This window comes from Erithacus rubecula (genome assembly GCF_903797595.1).
Source record: "Erithacus rubecula genome assembly, chromosome: 26".
Lineage (NCBI taxonomy): Eukaryota > Metazoa > Chordata > Aves > Passeriformes > Muscicapidae > Erithacus > Erithacus rubecula.
Genome location: NC_136678.1, coordinates 5,570,473 through 5,588,993, shown reverse-complemented (window position 1 = coordinate 5,588,993; position 18,521 = coordinate 5,570,473). Strand labels below are relative to the sequence as shown.

The following is an 18,521-nucleotide window of genomic DNA, read 5'->3' as shown; positions in this document are numbered from 1 at the left end:
ACAATGATGATTGTTCTCACATTGTTTATTATCAAAAAAAAAAAAAAAAAAAAAAAAAAAAAAAAAAAAAAAAAAGAAAGAAAAAAAGAACAAAACCAACATTAAATTAAATAAATTACAAACATTTCTGAGCTGGTTATACATCATGCATTTACCGAGTAAGGCTTCAGAGCCAACACACATCACCATCACTGTTACTTAAGAGCAAGAAAGGGAATATTTTTCTGATAGTGAAAATATTTCACCAGTTTGATCTCCCCTAATTCTCTGCCCAGGCACTTGGGAATTATGACTTTGGCCACGCTGTGCCTCCAGCAGTGCCCTGTGCCTGCTGCTGGTGCATTTATTTCCAGAACTGACCCAGAATTTGGCTACAGAAATGAAGTTTCCTTCTGCCTGGGTGATGATTTGCAGGAGAGCCACTTTTCTGCTTTTTCTGAGCCATTGCTGGTGACATCCCTTAAACCCAATCTGGTTTAAGTCTCCGAGGATTCCTGAATTTGGCCTGTCAGAGCCCAGGTGGGAAATGAATTCCTGGAATGAATCCTGAATGAAGAGCTGGGAGCTGGAACTTCCCTCTTTTAACGTGATCCCACCTCAGACACCCAAAAATATTGATCAGGACAGTTTCTTGTTGCTCTGCAGCAATTTCTTTGTTGCCTTGCTTTCAATATTAGCACTTTTAAAAAGAAGCACTCAGGCAGTACAAAAGGCCATGAGGAATCACCCTCAAGGACAATTTAAGAGACAATATCCTGCTTTTACCTTGTAAAACAAGCTGCACATGGAGATCTCTGGAGAAAACGTTGTTTAAATTAAATTAAATGATTAAAATAAGTAATAACCATCAGCTGGTGGGGTTTTCTGCCCTCTTTTGGTTTTATTACTCTCTCCTGCACCACATATTCAGAAATTGAGGTAGAGAAGTGGTGACTTGGTTATTGAGATGTTGCATAAAACCAAACTGGCAGGGTGCTGCTGTTGTTTCCTTTAGTGACTGTTTAGCAAGGATGGTTTTTCCTTAAAAATGAGACATCTGGGAGCTGCAGGAAAGCCCCACATTCTCTTCCCAGGAAGCCTTCAGCAATCACAATAACATCTGTGTACTCCAATGGTACACCAAAGCTTGCTTCTATTTGTAATATTATAGAGTATTAAAATAGAAATGGCATTTTAAAATATAATCTGTTTTGATGTACTCAACCCACTGTGCACATAGCAAGGAATTCTTATTTCTGAGTACAAGCCTGTCTTATTAATAAGAAAAAAAATTCTGTATTTCAGAATTTAGCCCTGCTGAGAGAGTTCCTGAGGTCTTTGGGGTGTCAGAAATCCAGCACTGGTTGGAGGCAGTGGTTTTTGGGGGTCTCCACAGGAGAGGAGAGGCTGCAGGGGAATTTTCAGTGCACATCAGGGAGCAGCAGCAGCTGGCAGGGCTGCACTGCCTCACCTCACCAGAGCCTCTGCTGCTCTTTCAGTGTTTGCTTCTATTCCACTTCTTGGGGAGAGAGGGAGGAGGGCAGGGAAGGAGCAGGGTGCTCAGCTGGTGCAATTCCAGAAGGATTGTGAGGGACAGAGGGTGTCTGGATGTCCCTGGGCTCAGGCACCTGCCTCCAGCTGAGCTGCACTTCTGCAACCCATCAGAACCCACCAGAACCCATCAGAATCCACCAGAACCCACCAGAATCCACCAGAATCCATCAGAATCCATCAGAACCCATCAGAACCCATCAGAATCCACCAGAATCCACCAGAACCCATCAGAATCCACCAGAACCCACCAGAATCCACCAGAATCCATCAGAACCCACCAGAATCCATCAGAACCCATCAGAATCCACCAGAATCCACCAGAACCCATCAGAATCCATCAGAACCCATCAGAACCCATCAGAATCCAGCTCCTGAGCCTGCCCAGGGGCTGCTCCTGCTCCAGAGCCCTGTGAATCCTCAGAGTGCTCTGGTGCCTCGAGCAGAGCAGCAGGAGGGAGGGATTTGGCAGTTCTGGAGCTGGTGGCCTCGTTGCAAACCTTTTATCCCCAGGTGGAAGCAGAGCTCTGCAGGGAGGGGTGGCAGAGAGGAGTCTCCTCTGGAGGGTTTGCCTGGGGCTCACAGAGCTGTCTGGGTCTCTGAGTGGAACATGCTTCCAAACATCTCCTGGAGGGCACAGAGCAGGGGCAGGGTCAGGGCTGGTGGCAGTGGCACAGCCCCAGGGCACAGCTCGGTGTCATTGTCACACAGACACCCCCAGGGGCTCCAAGCTCCCAGCTGGGCACAGGCAGCACAGGGGAATTGTCAGAATTCACAGAATCACTAGGCTGGAAGAGACCTTCAAGATCCTCTAGTCCAACCCATGTCCTAACACCCCAACTAGACAGGAGGGGATCTCCTCCCAGGGCCCACGTGGGGGTGAAAATCTCTGCAGCATTTACAAAGCCTGTGCTGAAAATCTTCACTGGTGAATCTCCTCTTGGGCATGAACCAAACCTGGCTCTGCAAGGTCTGACTGAACCTGAGCTGTGTGGCCCAGAATGATTGAAGGATTCCTCAAGACAGGGATTTAAAATTATGTTTAAAATTGTGTCTTCAATTAACTTTCCAAAGCAGTGCAGTTACTTTCAGATGATTTCCCATCTAATCACTCCCAATTAGAAGCTGTGATTTCTGCCTCACAGCCATGGCTGCAGTGACCCCTGGCACTACAACTCACCTCCTCCAGGTTCTTGTACTCTGCACTGCTCTCATCCACAGACTCATCATAGATGGAGAGCTCTGTCTGGGCTGGTCTCTGTGCAGGGAAGAGAAATGAGCAGAGTGCAGGGTGAAAAGGACTGAAAACAAGGGCTGAGCCAGGACTGAAAGGTGCCAGTGCTGCCAGGGAAATGCCCAGGAGAAGGGGCACAGGAGTTTATCTGGGACTGGGCTGGTTTCTCTGTCTCTGGTGTGATGGGAGACACCTTAACACGTGCTGGGGACATAACTGGTGCCAACAATAAACCAGCCCTTTTTGGGGACAGAGCCTGTCACTGTGCCACCAGCATGGGCCACATTCCTGACTCAGAACTCCTCCTGCTCTCCCAGCACTGGAGCATTCATGGATGCCAGCTCTGTTCCAAGCTTTGCCTTCATTTCTTCATCACTGAGGGCCAAATTCTGCCTTTGTCTGTTCCAGCCAGCACCAAACTGAGGGCACAGTGCTGGAAAAGCTCTTCTGGCTCCTGCAGGCTGGGACCACACTCATCTCTCAGCTAAGGGTTTGTGTAAAACACTGTCACTTCTGAATTCCCAGGGAAATCCATTCCATCACAAGGTGCTCAGCCTGTACATGACAACTGGAATATTCAATATTTTGCTGGATTTAGACCTTTAGACCTGAGATAAAGCTTCCTTAGGTGCAGCAGCAATTTGTTATTCTTCCATTGTGCTGACACAAGTTGGGAGCTAAACAGCAGAATCCTGTGGGCTGGGGAGAGAATTTACCTCTTCCAAGATGGGTGGGTGGACAAATTCTCTGATACTGGCCAGTGCAAAGAGAACAGCATCGTGGATGGTGAGGAAGATGTGACTTGGGTCCAAGCCTCCTTCCTCAAAAACTCCCCCTGTGCTGATGTCATCGTACACCTGGGCTGGAGAGAGGAGAGAGCTGAAGGAGGAGGAAAGCAGAGCAGGAATTCTGCAGGTGTGAGTGGCTGCTGGGCTCCTCTGAGCTAAGGCAAGGCTCAGAAGGAGCAGATTTGCAGCAGAAATGAGTGTGGGGATTTGTTTTCCTGCATGCTGGACATGGAGATGTCCCAGCCTTATCCTTTCCCAAATGAAAGCACTCATTTCACACACAGAGAACAGTGACTCTCCTTCCTTTCTCCTGTTTTCTCATTTTATCTGTTCTTGCCTGGTTCAGCAAAGGACTGACATCTCACAGTTTGAATAAAGAACAGAAAAAGATCTGCTGTTTGTCAGGAGCTCAGAAATGGGGGAAGATCCCATAGAAATGTGTTTTTTGGGGAATTCTTACCATGCACATTTGCCAGGAACACTTTAATCCCAATCTTCTGGTAACTGGAACACAACTGGAAGGCATGAGATGGGAGAGAGAGAGAGGATTAAAACCACTGCTGCTCCAGCTTTGTGTATGAAGTCTTTTATCAGGGCTGGGGCTGAAGGAGAAAACCAGGGATGCAGGAGGAGAGAATACACAAAAGTAAAATACAAAAAATAGGAAAATAAACACCTTTATGTGAGAGAGCAGAAGGTCCCTGCTGCCTGGCTGTGTTGGCAGCCCAGAACTAACCTTGCTGAGTGCTTTTGTGCCCATCAGGTCCACAAAACACACCCCACTCATGTCCAGGATGATGGTGTGGAAGCTGGTGTGGGGTGGTGCTGCCAGCACAGGGTCACTGCTGCCCTGCAGGGTGCTGCTGCCCAGCTCCCCAGGGCTCTGCCCTGGCCCAGCCCCCTGGGCAGGAGGCTGGAATGTGATGTAGGAGATGCTGGCACCGTTTGCAGAGGTCTGGTTGTTGTTGGTGTCTGTTGGAGAGGAGCTCTCAAAGTCCTTCTGGAGCTCTTGCAAAGACAAGGTCTGTGGCAGAGCAGAGATGCAGGGTCAGGGCAGGGCACAGGGGGGTCCTGGCAGGTGACTGCACCTCTCCCACTGATGTCAAGGGTTTTAATCTGGACTGACTCCAGCCTGGCTGTCCCTTGGGGCTGGACTTAGCTGGACATGATTTATTTGTTTCACAACTGCTGAGCATAGCAAAGCAAGCAGGGCTGGGGTGACTGAGAAAGGGGCTTTGAAAGGGCACCTTGGGGCTGAGCTGCTGGCACACCCAAGAGAAAGAGGCCAAAGTTTTCTGCTTTCTGCAGATTGTTCACCTGTTCCAGCTTCCCTGCTCCCAGCCATGCCCAGCTCTCCTGGTTTGGGGAGGAATGGAGATGTAGGTGGGGAGGGAAGGGGATGAGAGGTGGGACATGTGGCCAGAAAATCCCATGTCAAGAGGAGCTGTTTGATGGGAGCTTGGGGCTGTACTTATGGACACAGGGATCTTTCTGGGAACTCAGGAGCTGAGTTACCTTGCTCTCCTTCAGCAGGAATTTTGGGAGCTTTGCTGCTGGTTGTGCTGTGCCCTTCGCCTGCCGTTTCACAAATTTCCTCCTGGCCAAGTACACCTTGCCAGGATCCACCCCTGTCTGTGGGAAAGAGATTTTCCTTTAAAAACCTGTTCCAAGAGTCAGGAGCTGCTGTTCCTTCCCTGGCATTTCCCAGCTGTGCACTGGAGTGGGGTGACCCTGATGGCACCCAAACATTTCCTGGAATTCAGGAAACCTGCACATGCAGGGAGAGACTTGGGATGGCAGGATGCCCCAGTTCTGGCAGAGCTTGGAGGAGGAACCTGCCAGGATTTGGGCACAGCCTCTAAAATGAGCTCTGCAAACAACCCTGAGGATCAGGGAGGGGAGCATTGAGGATGTGCCCATTGTTCATGATCACCCACAACTTAATTACCCCATGTAGCAGCACAGGGGAGAGCAAGGGCAGTTTGGGATTGGCTTCAGGCAGGGGTTTCTTGAGGAATTTCTCACCTTGGCTATGATCTTCTCCCTGAATATCTCCGAGTTGGCGAAATACAGCGGCGAGCAGTAGGTGATGATTTTAATCCCATTAACCTCATGGACCTGCACCAGAGACAGGAGCTCAGAGCCAGCCTGGGCTCCAGTGGCAAAGAAGAGCATTTTCTCTGAGCATGGTTTATCTTCAGCTCACCTTGTTGTAGGTTTTGGGGTTCTTGTAGATGTCAGTGGAAATCACCTGGCCCAGGGCAGAGCCATTGCGACTGCAGAAAATAAAAGATCAGCATTAGGGGAAAGAAAACTGCTTCTGCTTCACAATCCCTCCCAGGATTTGAACATTTGTTACATTTCATCCCTGCAGAATCTACAGGCCAAAAAAAAAAAAAAAAAAGAATTTTGAAATGCCAGACTAGGAAATATTAATGGATTTGATGAATTAAAAATGTTGTGAAGACCTCAGAGCACACAAACAGGGCTTGCTCTTTTTGTCAGCAGGACTTTGTGCTGGGAACTGTGTGGGGTGAAGCAAATACCTTGAGGCTTCCCCTTGCCCTGGGATGTGCAGGGGAGTGGGAATGCAGGCAGTAAATTGCCATTCCTGTCTGCACATTCCGGGCAGGACACCTGCACTCCCCGGGGCTCCTGCGGGCCAGAGGTCTCTCCCAAAACATCCCCTGTCCCCTCTGGTGCCCCTGGCAGATCCCCAGGGCTCCTCCTGGCCATCAGGTACTTACAACTGGGTGTGGAAAACCACCACGAGCACGGAGAATCCCACGCCCACTGCCACGCCGTAGGGCAGGCTCAGGAAGAAGGCAGAGAGGAAACTCACCAGCCAGACCAGCTGCAGGGAGAGAGGGGAGGGAAGGGGAGTTTGGCTGAGCCATGCTTGGGGAAAAGGGGATGGGGGAGAAAGGGGATGGGGGAAATGCTCTGTGCTACAATCCCAGACTCTCAAACCCTCCCAGCTCCACATGGATAGGCCAAACCCTGAATTCTGCAGCTGTTGCAGTTTGCTGTGGGTTTTAGAGTGAACCATCCTTGCTGGGCAGTTTGCCAGGAGCCCCAGTTTCTTTCCAGCCATAAAAGCAGCTGGGGAGTTTCTCCACTCTGCTCGTTCCATCCAAAAAGGATTGGCCTGACTCCTGAGGATGCTGCAGATCCCATCACCTGCTGCTCCCTGCTCCAGCCCCAAGCAGCTCCTGCTGTCAGTCACAGCAGCTCAGAAAATACCAGAAATCCTCTCTCTGAAAAGTGCCTGAGCACCTGCAGAAATGGCCTGAACACAGAGAGGATTTGATGGCCAAGTGTGACAGAGTGGATCAAAACCTGCCTCAGTCCAGCCCAGAGCTCTGCCATTTGTCTTTTGGATGTGTTAGAACTCAAGCATCTGACTCCACATGAGATCAGTGCTGCCCTGCATTTAAACATCCCCTCTGAAAACCATTATCAGGTTGTTTTAATCCCATCCTCAAGATTAATAAAAACCAACTTAGACATTGGATGAATAAGGGTAACTTTGATGACTTCAATATCTTAATTTATACTAATTTTGTGTATAAATGGCAAGGAAGAGCTTCCATCCATCCATCCATCCATCCATCCATCCATCCATCCATCCATCCATCCATCCATCCATCCATCCAGGCTTGGTTAGAATCAGCTGGAATTAGCTGTCCTGTAACAGCACCAGCATTGAGATGATGAACACCAATGCTCTGACATCAGCCAGGAATGGTGCTCCCCATTTTGGGACAGGACACTGAATCTAGTTCAAATTCCAAGGAGATTAAGGTCAGGGGAATCCCGTTCACTCCACTGGCATCTGCCAGGATGTTCCTCACCCACCTGCACTCACTCCATGCTCAGGTGTCTGCTCAGGATTTTGGGGTCTCTGTGGGGACCCCCTGCCCTCAGCTGAACTGCAGAGCCCCCAGAGCTCCCCCCTCTCACTCCACAGAGCAGAGCCTGTTCAGAGATGAGCCCGGATTGATAACCCAGCTCTTCTCCAGCACCTGTTTGAGCAGGATTTTGGGAAAGCTCCTCATGGCCTGGGCCAGCCCCTCTGGGCTGCTGATTGCCCTGATAAGGGGTTTGGTTTGCTGGGCCCTGACAGGATATTGGCTCAGTGTCCTCTCTCAGCCGTGGGAGTCCTGTTCAAACACTGTCTTTTTATGTCAGACATTTCCAAATTCCGTTCTCACTCCCCCTGCCTGGGTTTATACATCAACCAGTGCCTGGAGCCCTTATCACCCTGAAGGGCTCTCCTCACCCTGGAGGGCCATTGTGTGAGTTTTTAAGTCATGACTCCCAGATATTGAGCAGGGCCGGTTTGGCTAGTTCTGGGCAAACAGGCTCCACACTTGATTGGCATTTAAACACAGCAGGTAAGAGTTCAGGCCTCTCTGATATGTGCTCTGAGCAGCAGCGTGCTCAGCTGGGCAGGACAGGGAGCACCATCCCACCAAGAGTGCCAAACCCACCTCCTGCAAGGCACTCATACCCCTAAAACCCCACAAGAGACTTTGTGGGGTCTGTCCTGCTCATGCTGCCCTGGCCAGGTGATGCCTCCTGCCACCCCAGGCACTCACACAGTCCAGCTTGCTCTTCTTCCACAGGTAGAAGGGGTCAGCCAGCTGCTTGAGGGAGTTCTTCAGGTTCACAGCAATGAGGGCTCCCAGCACAGACTGTGGAGGACAGGGAATGGGGTCAGCCAGGAGGTAGGTGTGCCACATTTGGCAGTGGATGCTTTTTTTTGGGCCAGTGCCATCACAAGGGTGATGCTCACAAAGATCTCACTTGGCTCTCAGCAGGGTGATTTGGATGATTCTCTCACTATAATTTACACTTACATTTGCTCAGAGAAATGGTGGCTGCCCCATCCCTGCCCAAGGGCAGCAAGCTGGAACAGTGAAAGGTGTCCCTGCCCATGGCAGGGATGGGGTTTAAGGTCCTTTCCAACCCAAACCAGCCTGGAATTGAGTGACTGTGTGATTGCAGACACCCTGAGCAGACAGGTCCCCAGGCCAGGAACAAACCACCCTGTTTGCATCAGGGGTTTTTGGAGCGAGGCTGGGCCAGGTTTGGGTGTGGAGAGCTGGTGTTGCAATGGCTCTGCCTGCACAGATGTTTGTGTTACCTTTGGAAGAGGCTCCAGGTAGATTCCCAGGGACAGCATGGTCACCATGACCACCAGAGCCACAAAGAAACTTGCCACCTGCAAAGAGGAAAGAAAATCACTTCTGCAAACATCAGGGCTTCTCAAACCTCCTCGGGTGTAGTCAGGGGCACAACTGGGCACTGCAGCATTTTATGTGAGAGGATGTTTGCCTCTGAAAACAGGCAAACAGGGGTTTGCAGATCTCACAGATAACTCCCACTTCCTCAGTGCTCAGAGTGGGACTGCAGATTGACAGCTCTGCTTCTGTGCCCAACCCAGAGAGCCAAATCAGGGACCAAAATGGGCTTGGGGAGGGAGGAAATCCTGCTTTAACAGCAGCAGCCTGAAGCACTTGTGTGTCACAGAGCTGCACAGGCAGGCTGGCAGCAGTGGCAGCTGCAGCTCTTTGTGCTCCAGAGGGAATGGAGAGAGGACAGGAGAAAGAACTAACTTGGGATTTCGCTCCTGCCCCATCCACAGCCAGGGTGACAGACAGAGCACAGCAGATCACGTGGATTTTGAAGAAGGATCCAAAGAAGTTGCTGCAGCCCAGGGCCAGCATTTCCTGTGGAGATGTGGAGAATGTCCATCAGACAGGACAGCTGCCCTTCCTGCTGACACATGGCAGGAGAGCAGGGGCTGAGTCTGGTTCATGTGGCTCTGGGCTCCCTGCAGTGCATCCCAGACTCTTTCCTTCCACTAAGATCTGGGATAGGCTCTGGTGCAGCAGGGAAACCTGGAAGCACAATTCCACATAAACACGTTGTCATCTGTTGACACACTCAGGGCAGGGCTCCATGAGGTATGTGTGGCTGTTGTTGAAAGCTGCCACTGTGCCAGGGATGACAAAAGAGGATTATTTAATGTCCTGCCTCTCACAGTATCTAGGTGACACACCAGGAATCCAGGTCTTGCTCTGCTTCCTGAGAAGTGCGTGCACCTCACCGTGCTCCAGCAAGCTGCCAAAACACTGAGTGTGGAGGGGGAGCAAGGCACAGAGCCCAGCCTAAAGCTCCTTTCCCCTTCCCAGCCCCTTTCCCAGCCCCTCTCCAGCCCACAGGACAGAGCTGTGCCGTGTCCCTTTTCCCCTCACATGGCACAAAGCCACGGAGCCTCTGGGGGAGCAGCACGTTCTGCTTTGAGCCAGCACGTCCCAGCTGCACATCCTGAGCTCTCCCCTGCACGCCTGAGAGCAAAGCAGCAGCCCCTGGCTGCCCCCTGCCCCTGCTGCTCCCCTGCCCCCTGCTCCTGCTGCCCCCCTGCCCCTGGCTGCCCCCTTCCCCCTGCCCCTGCCTGCCCCCCTGGCTGCCCCCCTGCCCCTGGCTGCCCCCTGGCTGCCCCCTGCCCCTGGCTGCCCCCCTGCCCCTGGCTGCCCCCCTGGCTGCCCCCCTGCCCCTGGCTGCCCCCTGGCTGCCCCCCTGCCCTGCAGTACCTGGTTGGGGTCCACGTCGTAGCCGTGCTTGGCTGCCAGTGTCCTCCCCATGGCCAGGTTGATCACGTAGCCCACGATGGCAAGTGAGAAAGCTGTGCCCACCATGTCCTTCCACTTGCTGACCAGGGGCAGGGTGGGCTCTGGGAACCTGCACTCAGAGCACAGGTGACAAGCTGGGACAGTCCAGGGGCTGGGGGGTGAGCGAGGAGCTGCAGGGCTCAGGAATGACATAACCCAGAGGATGGGGGTGGTTGTGTCATGCTGACACTCCTGGAAGGGGATTCTGGTGCAGCAGGGAAGAGTGAGGTGCTTTCCAGGCTGCAGGAGGAGGAAGGAAAACTTGTCTGGAAGGTGAATCAGACCTGCACAAGCTCTTACCCCATGCTGATCTTCCCCACTATTGGCATCCCATACTTGTCAGGCATGCTGAAGCTGCCTGAGATTGCAGTGGCCACGATCACCTGAAAGGAAGCGAATGAAGAGCTGTGAGCAGGAAGAGCTGAGCTGGCTCACAGCATTAACCCTGCTGTGCTCCCAGAGCTGACAGAATAAAACCAGCCCCGAGTTTGGGCTGGGGGAGGTGAGAACAGGGGTTGTGTTCTTCCCCCTCAGCACCCTCAGGCTGCAGTGCAGGGATGAGCATGGGCACAGCCCCATTTCTGAGCCCAAACCAGCTGGGGGCTGTGCCACATTCACTGTGTGGGTGCTCTGTGGGGTGGCCCTGCTGAGAGCAGCAGTGTCCCGGGGCTGTGGGGCGAGGGAGGGTCCAGCACAGCCCAGGTGTCACTCACAATGATGATCTCCATGGGGATGGGCATCCGGATCTTCTTCATGTACTTGAGGTTGAGCTCCTTGACAATGATCAGGAGCACAGCACTGACCAAGGCATAGACCAGGGAGGCCAGGTTGGTTTGGGGCAGACCTTTGCAAATGTCGATGAACGTCTGAAGGGAGAGAAGAAGAGAAGGGATCAGGGGGAGCCAGACACTCCCAGACATGGACAGAACTACAGACAGCACCATCAACACCCTGAGATGTGAGCAGTGCTAAAATCCCTCTGCTGAGGGATCACCCCCAGCCCTGGGCCTGTGCTGGTGAGTCAATGCAGTTCTGGCTGCATCAGCACAGGATTCATCCATGGAAGACGCAGGAAATCCCAGGAATGACCAAACCTTCTCAGAGGAAACATTCCTGTTGCAAACAACTCTGCAACCTCCTGCTGTAAAACACACAGCTCATATCCCCCAGCCCCAAATCCCATTTCATTATTCCTCACTAAAACCACGCAGACAAAGAGCTCTGGATAGAGAACAAACCCTCAGCCAGGCTGTGCTGGGGCAGGGACGCCCCTTCCCTCCACCCTTCCTACACTCTGGGCCCTGTTTGCCTGGCAGGGAAGGGGAAGGGGCAGAACGGGCACGGGGGAAGGGGCAGAACGGGCACGGGGGAAGGGGCAGAACAGGGCACGGGGGAAGGGGCAGAACGGGGCACGGTCAAGGGGCAGAACAGGGCACGGTCAAGGGGCAGAACGGGGCACGGTCAAGGGGCAGAACGGGGCACGGTCAAGGGGCAGAACGGGGCACGGTCAAGGGGCAGAACAGGGCACGGTCAAGGGGCAGAACGGGCCACGGGGGAAGGGGCAGAACGGGGCACGGTCAAGGGGCAGAACGGGGCACGGTCAAGGGGCAGAACGGGCACGGGGAAGGTCCTTGCAGGCCCCGGGAAGGTCCTTGCAGGCCCCACTTACGTAGACGATAGCCAAGGGCCCGGTGTAGGACGGGACTGCCAGGCCGAAGACGTACTTGAGCACGGAGATGAGGATCTGCAGCCCCGCCGCCGTCATGAAGCCCCTGATGAAGGACTCGGACAGGTAGATGGCCACGAAGCCGAACTGCAGGAAGCCCAGGCCCAGCTGGGCAGGGACAGAGGAGCCAGGTCAGAGCAGGGACAGCCCCAAGGGCTGTGTGGGGCAGGGGGTGCTCTGATTTCTGATCCCAGAGCAGGATGGGGACAGGGCTGAGGGTGCCATTCTTACATTGCCACATAGAGAAATCACCCCAAGACTAAAACCCCCCAAAATCTCTCTCTTGAGGCATCGCCCCCCAGAAGTGGGGTCTCTCTGAGCAGCTGCCAGCACCGGCTCTGCCGCAGGCTCTCGGGGTGGGCTGGGGTCCCAGCAGACCCTCACCTGGATGATGGCTGTCAGGCAGGCCAGGGTGGCAGAGATCTGCAGCCTGGCCGCCTCCAGGGCCGTGGTGTTCACCCTGCTCTCATTGCTGCTCTGGTTGAAGTACTGGAAGTCTGACTCTGGAGCCAGCTCATTGCAGATGTTGCCAACAATGATGCTGATGACAGCAAAGGTCCCTGCAGACAGCACGGGGAGGTCAGGAGCTCCCTCTGGGGAGAACCCTGGGCAGGTGGGGCTGTGCAGGGGTCACTCAGCCCATCCTCAGCCCCACGGGGTCATTGGGGTGACATCCTGCAGGGCAGCCACAATCAGCCACCCCGCAGAGCCCTGGCAGAGCAAACATCCCAGCCCTGGGGCACAGCAGCATTGCCAGCCAGCACTGCACTGCCCTGTGCTGACAGCTCCTCACCTGGCACCATCTGATGGATGCCCCCGAGGAAGAAGTAGGGCAGCAGGGGGAAGAAGGAGGAGTAGAGCCCGTTGACAGGAGGCAGGTTGGCCAGGAGAGCAAAGGCCATCCCTGCAAAATGAGGGAAACAGGCAGGGAAATAAACACAGGGACCACCAGAGCTTGGGCTAGTCAGTAAAATACAAAACCTCTCCCAGCTGGACATCAGCAGTAAAGCAGGGCTTGGCTCAGCTGGAAAGGGCTGTTCCCTCCTGGACAGCAGAGGGACACTGCTCACCTTGTGGCACCTGGATTGTGCCTGCACTGAGCCCCCCCAGCACGTCGGGCAGGATGTAATCCTTGATCCTGTACTTGGGGAGCCACGCCAGGATGGGGAACAGGCGGAAGAGGGTGAGCTTCAACCTGGAACCTGAACATCTAGAGGGGAGATAGAAAATGAAAGCAAATGAGCAAAGAAGGGAGGAACAGAATGAGCTGGAAGTAAAGAAGGATCTTCCTAAAAATGTCTCAACCTTTTCCCCTCACCAGATTCTGAGATCTCTCTTTCCTGTATTATTGCTTTCCTTTTTCGGAGGAGTGCAGACAGATTTCCAAGAAAGTGATCAGCAGAGTTATTAACCTTTGTTTGCATAACTCTGAGGTGGTTTGAATCAGAAAGCTAAGAAAATTAAATCCCAGCTGGAAAGCTTAAAAAAAATAATCCACACATCCCTACATCACCAATTGTGCTTTTTCCACTATTAAAAAAAACCCTTGGAAAACAGGACCCCAAGTCCCAAATGCCCTCAGTGCAAACTGTTCTGCTGAGAAAAGAGCCACCAACTTCATTTTCTTCAGCCCAATTTGCATTTCCTCCATACCTTTCATCCATCAAACCCCTGAAGACCATGATCCCCTAGGATAAAAGTGGAATCTCTATTCCCAGGTCTGAATTACACTCCCCCAATCCCTGACTAAGTCTGGGTTATGTTCCACAGCTTTCCCTGTTACCTGAGGAGGTTTCTCAGTTTCTCCCCGACAGGGTAAGTTCTGCTTTTCTTCTCAAACTCCTCGTCGAAGAGGCTGATGGAGTAGGCAGGACGCTCGATGGCATAGCGAGGCCTGGCCTGGCTCATCTCTGCATCATTTGGATTTAAAAATAAAAATAATAATAATTTAAAAAAATATATATGTATATAAAGAGTAAAGCCAAGAATGTGGAGCTGGCCCCACCTGCGGTACAGCAGAGCAGACACCTCCAGCGTCTGCAGCCCTCCCCGAGCTCCTCCACCCTAAATAGTTTCCCCGTGGCAGAGGCAGGTCCTGGGAGTGGCTTCTCCCAGCTCCAGGGGCTGCTGCAGCTCCCCGCGGCTCGGGGGTGATGCTAATGAGCGCCGCTAATGAGCGCTGCTAATGAAGGAGCCGGGTGCTAATCCCGGCCCGGGAGTGCCTCTGTGCCCCGGGCGAGGCACTTGACCTTTCCCATGGCTCGGTTTCACCATCGGGGCTGGCACGGCTTTGCCAGGCTGGTTGTTCTCGGTGGCTGATACTGGGTCCCATCCGAGCTGTCCCTGCCTCCCTGGCCACAGTTCCAGCATTCCCCATCCCCTGGCCGTGGGTGCGTGCTGGTTCCTCTAGGAAGTGATGCTCGGGGAGATAACTGTTGCTAACTCATGTCAGTGATGGAGATGCCAAAACATCCCGGCAGACCAGTCCTGCCCGGTATCTGGGTCTCACCAGAGGGATGATCAGCCTCAGACATCCCTCATTTTATCATGCCCAGAAATGCCTGGGGAGAGGGGGACAATCACCCTGAACTGGCCAGGCTGGGAGGGGAGGGAGGAAGTGGTCAGATATAAAACGAGGATCTTGGTAATTATTTGTTTCTTGTGTATCTAAATGGGTCATTGCCCAACACTGGAGGAGAAGAGGGGGTGGAAAAAGCTGGTGATTCAGGCAGGAGAATGTATCGAGAAACAACATCCAGGTTGCTGAGAGTTTACAGAGTGATCTGAATGTGCCAGAGCCTCCCCTCCCCTCCCCTGCACTGCTGAAAGTCAGGGCACGCCAGGACATCGAGTCTGGGGACACCAGGATGAGCAGAATGTCACCACAGGGCTGGTGAGAGCCCTGGCTGATGGCTTGGAGTGGAGGGCAGGAGGAGATTGTGGAGCAGGGCAGGAAGGAAAAGATGATGCAGGGAGCCGAAACTTTGGGGAGAATTGAGGTCAGCAGAATCATTATGCAAATAGCAGCTAATGGATTTAGAAAGGGAGGTCATCAACCCCACTCCTTCAGAGATCACAGGGCCATGAGAGCACCGTGCTGTAAAAGTGCCCTGGCCATGGGGTGTTGGTGATCCCAGGGGTTTGTGATTCACAGTGTTTGTGATTCCAGCTCTGATCTGCACCCACGGGGCTCGGGCAAAGAGGAGACTGTTCCTCCCCTGCAGTGCCTGTCCCATGCCCTCTGCAGAGCATCCCTGCTGCTCCTTCTCCACTGGAGAGTCCCTCCAGGAGCAAGGCTGAGTTTGCCTTTGGATAACAGCACTAACCTGTGCCCTGGGCTCTTCCCAGTCCCTCATGCCAAAAGCCTGTCTGATGCACAGTCCTGCTTTCCCCACATCCCCCACGATCCTGTGGCTGCCCCCAGCCCCATGGCTCTGCTCAGAATTTCCAGTTCTCCTTGGTGAATATTTTGTAGGTCCAGACTCAGCAACAGCTTCTGAGGGCTGATAAACCCACCCGAGCTCCTGGTGGTCTCTCCATCCCTTCTGCCACCAGGCAGACCCAAGCAGCCAATTAAATCCCTGTTCTTTAATGAATTTCCCCTGCTGAGCAATCAGGAAAAAATAATAAACAGAGCAGGTATAGAGGGGAAAATATCCCCATGATTAAATTCCATCTTGAACAAACAGGCTCGTGATGTCAGCGTCTCGGACAGAGTCAAGTTCTTGGCTTGGCTTATCTCAGCCTTGCCCTAGATCAAACAGCAGCTAACACCTCTGAGATTTGGGAGCTAAAGAGCACGAGGAGCTGCTCCCTGAACAAAAGGCAAAGGCAGCTGGCCTGGTGCTGGTGGGATGAGCCCAGGGCAGGCTGCAGAGCTGGTTTAAACCCTGCAGCTGGGGCAGGAGCCTGGGGCAGTTCCATGAGTGCGGAGGGGAGAGCTCAGTGCCACTCTGCTGCATTGCAGGGACCAGGTTTTTCAAGATCTCTCTTCCAGTGTGAGCATGGAAATAAAGGACAAGGTCTGGGAGAAGAGCTCCAAGTGCTCACAGGTTTTCAGGCAGTGGGTGATGCTCAGAAATGTAAAGTTTGACCTCACTGAGTACACAAATGGGATGTGATACTCAGAGCAAACAACACACGAGAGCAGAACTGCTCTGCTCCAGCAAGGTGATGTGGGTGAGCAACACTGTCCCAGCAGGTCATGAGTGTCCCCTCAGCCCAGCCCTGGCTGATCCCAGCCCTGGCAGTCCCAAACAGGCTGTGCATGCCAGGCACACAGCTTTTCTCCCAGTCTGTCCTGCAAACACCTTCCCTGGGCTCTTATCTGCTGTGCCCGTGCTGGTGATAGCCGTGCTTGGGAAGAGGAAAGTCACATTGGCTGCTGTTGATAGGAGCCACTGGCACAAAGCCACTCTGCTGTGCTGACCTAGGCACAGAACAGGAGCTCCAGTCCAAGGAATGAGTCAAAATTCGGTGGGAGAGCCTCTGATCCCTGCCTCAGGTGAGATACAAGGGCCCAAACTGGTCCCAGTGCTAGAGATGGACATTCAAGGAGTGAATGCCCCATTCAACTGGCTGTTTCTTAATTTCAGGGATTAAACACCAGAGCTCTTAAAATAAGGCTCCCTCCTTTGCCTGCCCCCTCTCCATCCCCCTGCTCCTTGCACAAGGCACACCCAGCCCTCTGTGCTGTTTGCTTCAGGACTGGGTTCAGAGGTCCAACCTCTTCCCAGTCCCGTGTGAACCTCTATCCAAAACACCCCCTCCTGGCCCCATTGCCCAAGCAAGGGCCATAAAAGCAGCTCCCCCCTGTCCCCCAGCCCAGGCCTGCCAGGAGAGCACAGGCACAGGTGCAAGGGTTTGGTTGCAACACCAGGACAAGGTCTTGACTCTTCCAGCCCTGCTCCCGCCCGGCTGGGCTGCAGGAGCCAGGGGAGCCCTGGGGCAGCACAGAGAAGGGCCCAGATCCTGCAGGGTCAGCAGGGGAAACCACCAGCTGCCCCCTGAGACCTGTGTGCCACAGCTGCTGTGCTCGTGGTGCCAGATGTGGCAGTGCCAGATGTGGCAGTGCCAGATGTGGCAGCGGCAGCTGAGCTCCCCTCGCCCTCGGGCACCCACCCTCTCCCCTCTGTCTCTCCTGCCTCTCCAGCAGCAGCAGCAGCAGGAGGAGGAGGTTGCTGTCACTCACTCAGCTCAGGTATTTCAGAAGATGTTGTATAATTCACCTCTGCCATCGGGCAGTTCCACCCCTGCTCTCCCTGGTCACTCCCTGCAGCCTCCTGGCATTGGGAACGTGCCAGAGGATGGACCACACCAGGAACTCACCACCAAGGCACCCCAGAGCCTTCAGCTGGGACATTTGGGCACAAATTCTTTTTTCACATTTGTTTGATTTGGTTTTGTTTTACTTTTGGCTCTGGATGGCCACAGGCTTCACCTACAAATGAACTGGTTCAGGAAGAAAAGCTGGCAGTGATAAAGACACATCAACAGTCCCACATTTCTGGCATGAGTATTTGGGGGGAAAAAAATTCCATTAATCTGGGGAGGGGAAAGAAGCAGGGGCAGGGAAGCAGAGGTTGTGTTCAGGGGGCTGATGCCATGCACTGAGCACACACATTTGTCCCTGGGGTTTAACCTTTTCTTTACCCATTAGAAATAGAAGAGGAAGACACCAGAAGAGCATATAAATCAGTTATAAAAAATATCCATGCCTCAGAAAAGGCAAAATGCCAGAATTCATAAAGTTCAGTCAAAACTTTGCTGTTCCAGTCTATTTTCTACGAGGAAGCACCTTGTGATGGCTGGTGGAATAAAAGCCAGAGGGAGAAGGGGGTGAGAGGAGGTGCAAAGAGGCTCTGATGGATCTTGGGCAGGCATGGAATGGGTCCCACAGTGCAGGGCTTGGAGGAGACATCTCTGCTTCCCTCCAGCTCCCACCTCCCATCCCACTGCCCTCAGCTGCCCCTCGTCCCCCAGGATCTGCCCTCCCATTCCCACTCCTGTACCTTCACCACAGGCATTAAATCAGTGTTTCCTTCCTGCTCAGAGCCAATATCTGGGGTGTTGAGCAGGTGATTTCCATCAGGCAGATGTCCCTTTTCTCGCTGTGAGTGACCCAGCCCAGCAGGCAGAGCTCTTGTGCTGGGCCAGTGCCAATGTTTGATGTACCACTTCACACGAGTTTCTAACCAAACTAGCTCTGTGCCTGGTAACCAGCATAATAAAATCTGCCAAGGTGTTTGGCTGACAGGGTGTTTATTGAGTGGAATGTTTATATCCAGCAGCTTGGCCTGTGCTTTGCTGTGAGGGGCAAATGCGGTGGGCACGGGGGATCTGCCCTGCACTGGCACCAGGGCAGCAAAGCCCACTTGGACCCACTTTCCCTGGGGTTTCTTTGGTTTCCCACTCGTTCCCAACCCCACCCCAGCTCTCTGTTGCTGTCAGAGCCTGTCAGTGCTGGAGCTCTGTGAGGGAGGGCTGGGCTGGGGCGAGGCAAGGAACCCATGGCCTGGGGTGCTGTGCTTTGGGGTGTCCATGCACCCACTGTGGTCCTCCAG

General features: G+C 53.3%; 1 protein-coding gene across 2 annotated transcripts; it reads right to left on the bottom strand.

Moving 5' to 3' along the window:
- Nucleotides 1-1,973: 1,973 nt before the first annotated feature.
- On the bottom strand, nt 1,974-18,158 carry SLC26A9 (solute carrier family 26 member 9). Of its 2 annotated transcripts, none has more exons than XM_079327279.1 (21): nt 17,970-18,158; nt 13,742-13,868; nt 13,029-13,168; nt 12,752-12,862; nt 12,343-12,518; nt 11,902-12,066; nt 10,946-11,098; nt 10,533-10,615; nt 10,155-10,302; nt 9,174-9,287; nt 8,702-8,779; nt 8,154-8,249; nt 6,300-6,406; nt 5,759-5,828; nt 5,578-5,670; nt 5,068-5,184; nt 4,289-4,576; nt 4,013-4,067; nt 3,481-3,626; nt 2,711-2,788; nt 1,974-2,157 (listed from the first exon to the last, which is right to left on the bottom strand). In XM_079327279.1, the coding sequence occupies exons 2-21, from the start codon at nt 13,864-13,866 to the stop codon at nt 2,110-2,112; spliced, it is 2,391 nt and encodes a 796-aa protein (XP_079183405.1). In that variant the 5' UTR covers nt 13,867-13,868; nt 17,970-18,158; the 3' UTR covers nt 1,974-2,109. The 2 variants fall into 2 exon arrangements, with proteins under 2 accessions (XP_079183405.1, XP_079183404.1); XM_079327278.1 differs by lacking the exon at nt 17,970-18,158 and adding an exon at nt 13,964-14,093.
- Nucleotides 18,159-18,521: the final 363 nt, after the last annotated feature.

Excerpts from the sequence above, each read along its gene's own strand:
- SLC26A9 (XM_079327279.1), bottom strand. The coding sequence starts at position 13,866 with ATGAGCCAGGCCAGGCCTCGCTATGCCATCGAGCGTCCTGCCTACTCC. Across the intron at positions 5,829-6,299 it reads GTGGTTTTCCACACCCAGTT|TCGCAATGGCTCTGCCCTGG; the intron begins GTAAGTACCTGA and ends TATTTTCTGCAG. Across the intron at positions 5,671-5,758 it reads ACCCCAAAACCTACAACAAG|GTCCATGAGGTTAATGGGAT; the intron begins GTGAGCTGAAGA and ends TCTCTGGTGCAG.